Here is a 6,913-nt window from a genome sequence, read left to right on the forward strand (position 1 = left end):
ACAACGATTGAAATTTCTTTTGAGAGCCAAATTTTTTAAATTTAAACTTCTTCTAACGCCACTTCTTCAAAATAGACTCGCCCAGGCCGTAGTATTTTGTGGAAGAGCCACACTCAAGGGGCCAAAGAGCCGCATGTGGCTCGCGAGCCGCAGTTTGCCGACCATGGCCTTAGCCCATTTCTTCTAGGAATTACTTCTTCTGCCTCTGATTTACCAAGTAAAGGTTCTCTTACAGTTTGGGTCTTTTTTCTAGCCAGAACCCAAGTACTGAGGTTGCTGAACTCAGGTTTGGTCTGATGCCATGGGTCAGACGCCTGGTGCCGTTCCCACCGCCTATAACAGATGGACGGATGGATGGATGGATGGATGGACGGACGGACGGACGGATGGATGGATGTGGGAATACTGTGGCAGGTGGAAGAGGAGAAAATAGTGGGCCATAAGGCTCATTCTCTCAACCTGTAAAATCTGGAATGACTGGTCTAAGTCTCCAAAACTCTCCTCTATTCACCCTCACTCCCTAGGTGAGCTCATCCAGTGTCATCAATTTAACTTTATGTCTCCAGGCATGACCTCTCCCTTGAACTTCTGACTCATATCCAATTACTACCCACCATTCCCAACCAGATGTTAATAGGCATCTCAAATGTCATGTATCCAAAACAGAACTCTTCATTTCTCTTCTAGACCTTCTTCTCCCACAGACTTCCCTATCTCAGTAAAGACAACGCCATTCTTCCCGTTGCTTGGGCCCCAAACTTGGGAGTCATCCCTGATGCCTCTTTCTCTTGCATATTTCTCACCCACTACTTCAGCAAATCCTCTGGGCTCTACATAACGTATAGAAACCAACCGTTTCTCCCCACCTCCACCTCCCTAATCCATTTTTCTATTGGATTATTGCAATAGTCTTCTATATCGGATGTTTCTGGGAACCCATGTCACCTGTCTCTTGGCCACCTCTGACTTCAGCTCTAGCTGCGGTAGGCACTTGTGGCTGAGCTCAGCTGACCTTGTGTCAATAGTGCCTTGCCTCAAGTGTGCACCTCGTGTCCATTTGCTTTCTGTGCACCTCGTGTCCATTTGCTTTCTGTGCACCTCATGTCTATCGCCTCACGAGTGAGCTGCCCGTCTCTCTGCTTTTGGCCCCATCGAATCTTGATGCTCTCAGAGCTTGCTCTACCCAGGCACTCAGATGTGCAGGGTTTACATCCCAGGGGCAACCTTCAACCAGCGGGGGAAGGGGCAGCTGGGGAAATTCCTGCCTCCTATCCCTCAGGTGGGTGATTCTGGGGAACAGTCTGTGCATTGTTCAAGGACCCTGGTAAACTCAAGCTCCTGACGCCCACAGCAGCAACAATGAAAATACACCCTTATACTGACTTTCTCTCTTTTCTTGTCTCATTGTCTCCACTACTTCATGCCTGGCTCTTTGGGTCCTCTCTCAGAAAAGCCACGTGGACGTAAGTCCATGTCTCAGCTTCTACTTTCTTTTATTTTAAAATCTTTATTGTTGAAAGTATTACACATGTTCCCTCCCTCCCTCTGCGCCCCCCCCCCCGACTTCTAGCCCATCCCCACCCCCCACCCCAGGCCTTCATCACCCTATTGTCTGTGTCCATGGGTTATGTATATATGCACACAAGTTCTTTGGTTGATCTCTTCCCACCCACCCACCCTCCCTTGCCTTCCCTCTGTGGATTGACAGTCTGTTCCATGTTTCTACTAGTATGTCTTTGGGTCTATTTTGTTCATCAGTCTATTTTGTTCATTAGATTCCACATATAAGTGAGATCATGTGATACTTATCTTTCTCTGGCTTGTTTCGCTTATCAGCCTCTGCTTTCAAGGAAACCCAAGCTAAAATGTGTTTTCAATTTGTTTCCCTTGCTACCCAGAAACAAACTGATCATTTTATTGCTTTTTGTTGTTGTTGTTGGAGAGAGAGAGAAGGGAGAGGGAGAGATAGAAACATCGACTGGCTGCCTCCTGCATGCCCCCTCCTGGGGATCGAGCCCGCAACCTGGGCATGTACCCTGACTGAGAATCAAACCAGTGACCTCTTGGTGCATGGGCCGACACTCAATCCCCTGAGCCACACAGGCCGGGCCAGACTGATCTTTTAAAAACCTGTGTGATCATATCCCTCCTCAGCTGAACACCCTCAGTGACTCCCATTTCCCCTAAAAGGAAAGCCAAAGTCCTTACCATGGCTGGCCAGGCCTGACAGAACCCACCGTCCCACTGCTTCCTCCCGGATGGGTTCTCCTGCTAATCTGTCCCTTGTTCTCCTACGGCCACACTGACTGATCTCCACAGACACCCAGCACTCTCCTGCGCCAGGGCCTTTGCGCTGGCTATTCCTACTGCCTGGAATGTTCTTCCTGCGGATATTTCCCAACATTCTCTTCACGTCCTTCAGGATTCTTCTCAAAACAGAGAGGCCTTCCTGTGTCAAATAGCAACCTCCACCTCCCTGCTGCTCAGAGAGGCCTTCCTGTGTCAAATAGCAACCTCCACCTCCCTGCTGCTCCCCGGGCCCTGGCCCAGCTTTAAGCTTTTCAGAGCCCTGATGGCCAATATCACAGCTTGTCTTCTTCGTGTGTTGGTACACTAGCATCTTCTGTCTCCTCCCCAGTTTGCATGTGATCTCCATGAGGACACGGCCTCGGGGACTTGATCGCTCTTTTTCCTTACAGAACCTGGAGCAGTACTTGGAAAGTAGTAAGTGCTCAACAAACATTTGTTGGATGAAGCAAATAAATAATGAGACTGAAGACGTGTGTGAGGATCAGACGATGGTTAACTCGAACCCCCAGCTCCTGAGTCTGGCAGTGGGTGTGGTGGCAGCTGTAGGCTCTGAGGGGCCTGAGGCCGGGCCACAGGATGCCTCTGCAGACCATTCACTCCATGCTTTGCCCTCTAAGGCTGCTCCTGGTTAATGACCTCTTTGGGGGGTCGATGCTCTGAAATGTGTCTCAAGGACTCCCAGGTAGAAGCTTCAAGGACCTCTGAGCACTTAGGAAAACAAAACCTCTGTGAGTCTAGTCCTTGCGATCCTGTGCAGGCGGGAGTTTATTCCTCTGGCCTCTGAGACTCTGGCCATCACCAGCATGGAGTGCCCAAAGTCATCTCAGCAGCCAGCGACTCCTTAGCTTCGAAAGGACACTGGCAGTCTCTCCAGCAAGGTGGTTGGAATCCATGGGGCTCTAGGAAGGGGCTGAGGGTGACCTGCGGGGCAGGCGTGCTGTGATCCAAGCTTCCATTCCCAAGCTCTGAGAACAGTCATACCGTCCCCTCCAGGTGGCCAGCCGCCCAGACCTGGGACTAGGGACAGGCCAGGCTCTGTCTTTCCTCCAATGGGAGGCAGCCCATTGTCCTCTGCAGGCACCTCACATGGAGCAGGCAGCACTCCCCGTGAGCACAGGAGACACAGCCCTGCCAGGGGGAAGGCAGCCCCTCCCTGCTGGGGTGCCCTGAGCTGGTGGGTCCCTGGGGCTTCCCTGGGTCCCTGGCTCTGCGGGCAGTCAGGCGTGGGAGCTGCAGCCCGGGACTGAAGAGGTTAATGTTCATCTGCCTCCGAATGTTAATGTGTTTAGGTGATGTCAGTGAGAACCGGGAAGGAGGGAGTGGGAAGAGCAGTGGGGCTTAGAGGCAGCTGAGGCTGCCAGGCTGCCCAGGAGACCCCCTCCGGGACTGCGGGCTCGGCTCCAGGACAGGACTCCGGGCACGGGCTGCCGCAGCCTGCGTGGGCGGCCGGGCCAGCAGCCACGGGCACCACAGGATGGACCTGGAAGCCTTGCTGCTGACCACTGGCCCCAACGCCAGCAACACCTCGGCCGGCCGGGATAACCTCACCTCCGCAGGTGAGTAGGGTCGGAGGGGAGCCGCCCTCCTCAGCGCTGGGGAGGGAATAGGAGGCGGTATCACCTCTGAGCCAAACTGCCTGGGAAACTTTCAGGGCTCTGTCTCCAGGTCTGCAGGCTGCCTGGCTCGCAGGGGAAGGGGAGAAGGGGGCGGGGCAGGCAAGGGCAGGAGGAGCTGGAGCAAAGGCACATTCAGAAGTGGCAAGGATGGTGGCCAGCGGCGGCGAGGGCCGGCTGCTGAGTTCCAAATCTGCTCTGCAGGAAACATTCCTGGCTGGAAAAGCCAGCAAGAGAAGCTGGAGGACAGTCTGTGGGGAGGCAACTGGAGGCTCCCCGATTCACCAATCCCTCTGGCTTTTTACTCCAACTGCAGCAACGGGCTCTGAACCATCCGGCTGCGCCCTGGAAAGGCTGTGGGAAGGGGTAACTCACAGGGATTAACTTTCCTGCTGAGGGAAGCTGCCTGACATGTCCAGAGCCGAGATGCTTGCAGTTCTAGCTTGGAGGGAGACGGGAAGGACGGAAAAGGAGGCAAGGTTTGTGTGAAGACAGTTCGCAGGCGGTGAGGCTGCAGCACCCACGTCAGCTTCTGCTCCCTGGGTGCGGGCCCGGGCTCGGAAGCCCCAGGCCAAGGAAATCCCCGGTAGGGTCCCAGGAGGGGGGAGGGCTGAGGACCTCATGGGCAGAAGCCCCCACAAGACAGTCGCCCACAGAGATGCCCAGGAAGCAGTCACAGCTCCAACCAGCAATTTCTAAAATGAAATGGTCCAGGCTGCAAATAGGGAAAAAGTACACACACACACACACACACACACACACACACACACACGCTTTCATGTCCTTCTGCTAAGCCAGCGGGGCCCGCAGCTGTGGTTGTTGGCTCTGTGTCGTCTGAAACAATGCAGGAGGCAAAGGACTGGGTCCTTCAACTAACAGGTAGTGGGTTCGAACCTAGGACTGACCAGGAAACCGGCGGAGGAGGCCAAGGTGAGCAACAGGGTGTGGAGGGAGAATGGCAGGAGAGAATTCTAGATAAATGGTGGGCCCCGAGCTGGAATGGCAGGGAGGATGCAGAGGCACGCAAGCGTGTCGCCGGAGGGTGAGCAGGCCAGAAGGATGTCAGCCCTTAGAGAGCGGAGTCCACGCCTAGTGACTGACCCTTGGCCTTCTGTCCCCAGGGCCACCTCCTCGCAGAGGGAGCGTCTCTTATGTCAACATCATCATGCCCTCGGTGTTTGGCACCATCTGCCTCCTGGGCATCGTGGGGAACTCCATGGTCATCTTCGCGGTGGTGAAGAAGTCCAAGCTGCGCTGGTGCAGCAACGTCCCCGACATCTTCATCATCAACCTCTCGGTGGTGGACCTCCTCTTCCTCCTGGGCATGCCCTTCATGATCCACCAGCTCATGGGCAACGGGGTCTGGCACTTTGGAGAGACCATGTGCACCCTCATCACGGCCATGGACGCCAACAGTCAGTTCACCAGCACCTACATCCTGACCGCCATGGCCATCGACCGCTACCTGGCCACCGTCCACCCCATCTCCTCCACCAAGTTCCGGAAGCCTTCTGTGGCCACCCTGGTCATCTGCCTCCTGTGGGCCCTCTCTTTCATCAGCATCACCCCCGTGTGGCTCTATGCCAGGCTCATCCCCTTCCCAGGGGGCACGGTGGGCTGTGGCATCCGCCTGCCCAACCCGGACACTGACCTCTACTGGTTCACCTTGTACCAGTTTGTCCTGGCCTTCGCCTTGCCCTTTGTGGTCATCACGGCTGCATACGTGAGGATCCTGCAGCGCATGACGTCCTCCGTGGCTCCCGCCTCTCAACGCAGCATCCGGCTGCGGACCAAGAAGGTGACCCGCACGGCCATTGCCATATGCTTGGTCTTCTTTGTATGCTGGGCGCCCTACTACGTGCTGCAGCTGACCCAGCTGTCCATCAGCCGCCCGACGCTCACCTTCGTCTACCTGTACAACGCGGCCATCAGCCTGGGCTACGCCAACAGCTGCCTCAACCCCTTCGTGTACATCGTGCTCTGCGAGACGTTCCGCAAACGCCTGGTCCTGTCGGTAAAGCCCGCGGCCCAGGGGCAGCTTCGAGCCGTCAGCCACGAGGAAGAGAGGACAGAAAGCAAAGGCACCTGACACTTCCCCTGCCGCCCTGGGCACCTCCAAGTCAGGACACCACGGCAGGCCACGGGGAGACACCGATGAAAACCCAAGACCGCTCTGGGGGAGTGCAGGGAGGCTGGGTGGGGAGGGGTTGCTGCTACCAAACACCTCCCACAGGGCCCCCCAAATTGCTGGGAAGGCTCCAAGCCGGGTCGGGGGCTTCAACATCAGAGATCCCCTTGGGAGGGCAGGATGGAACCTTTGGGCTGAACAGAAGCTGAGCAAGAAGAAAATGTTGCTTTAAATGTTCAGTGGAGCCCTGCATTGGCTAGCTCCCAGATGTCTTTTTCCTGAGACAAGCGGTTTGTTTAAAGCCAGGCAGGGCCTGGGCGTGACAGCGAGGCCCCGCGGCACAGCATGGGCCCTGGGGACATGGGGAGAGTGGGGCAGACTCCATGCCCTTCCCATCTCTCCTTGGTGGGATGGAGGGCGGCCTCTCTCCCAAGCTGGAGGGGGATGAGAAAGGAAGCATGCCGTCTCTCCGTGTTCCAGCATCCTGTGTTGGTTTCCCTGTATCTTTAGGGCATGCATGTTTATTATTTGGGGGTGGGGGGCTCTGAGCCCACAGGAGTAAAAGCCCAATGTGCTGGCAGATCCAACTGAAAATGACCAGGCTAACTGGGGTGGGTGGAGGCGGGGGTGTCTTGAAACTTAAAAAAAGGAGGTAACAAGGGGGTTTTTGCAGCTGTGGGCACGTTGTCATCATGGGGCACACTCATCTGTCACCAGATCCAGGGTGAGTGCCCATCAGTGTCCTGCATGTGCAGGGGTCATTCGATGCCTGGTGTGTTGGCACCATCTTTTCGTTGTGGCCCGTCCTCTCCCAAATAAAAATCTCTAGATGCTGCTGTCTAACTGCTTGGGCTTGGGGGTA

At 55.5% G+C, this 6,913-nt stretch overlaps 1 protein-coding gene across 1 annotated transcript; it reads left to right on the forward strand.

Moving 5' to 3' along the window:
* Nucleotides 1-3,602: 3,602 nt before the first annotated feature.
* On the forward strand, nt 3,603-6,012 carry MCHR1 (melanin concentrating hormone receptor 1). The gene is made up of 2 exons (XM_008144590.3): nt 3,603-3,866; nt 5,045-6,012. The coding sequence occupies exons 1-2, from the start codon at nt 3,785-3,787 to the stop codon at nt 6,010-6,012; spliced, it is 1,050 nt and encodes a 349-aa protein (XP_008142812.2). The 5' UTR covers nt 3,603-3,784.
* Nucleotides 6,013-6,913: the final 901 nt, after the last annotated feature.

The sequence above is a fragment of the Eptesicus fuscus genome, chromosome 7 (assembly GCF_027574615.1).
Source record: "Eptesicus fuscus isolate TK198812 chromosome 7, DD_ASM_mEF_20220401, whole genome shotgun sequence".
Taxonomy (NCBI): Eukaryota; Metazoa; Chordata; class Mammalia; order Chiroptera; family Vespertilionidae; genus Eptesicus; species Eptesicus fuscus.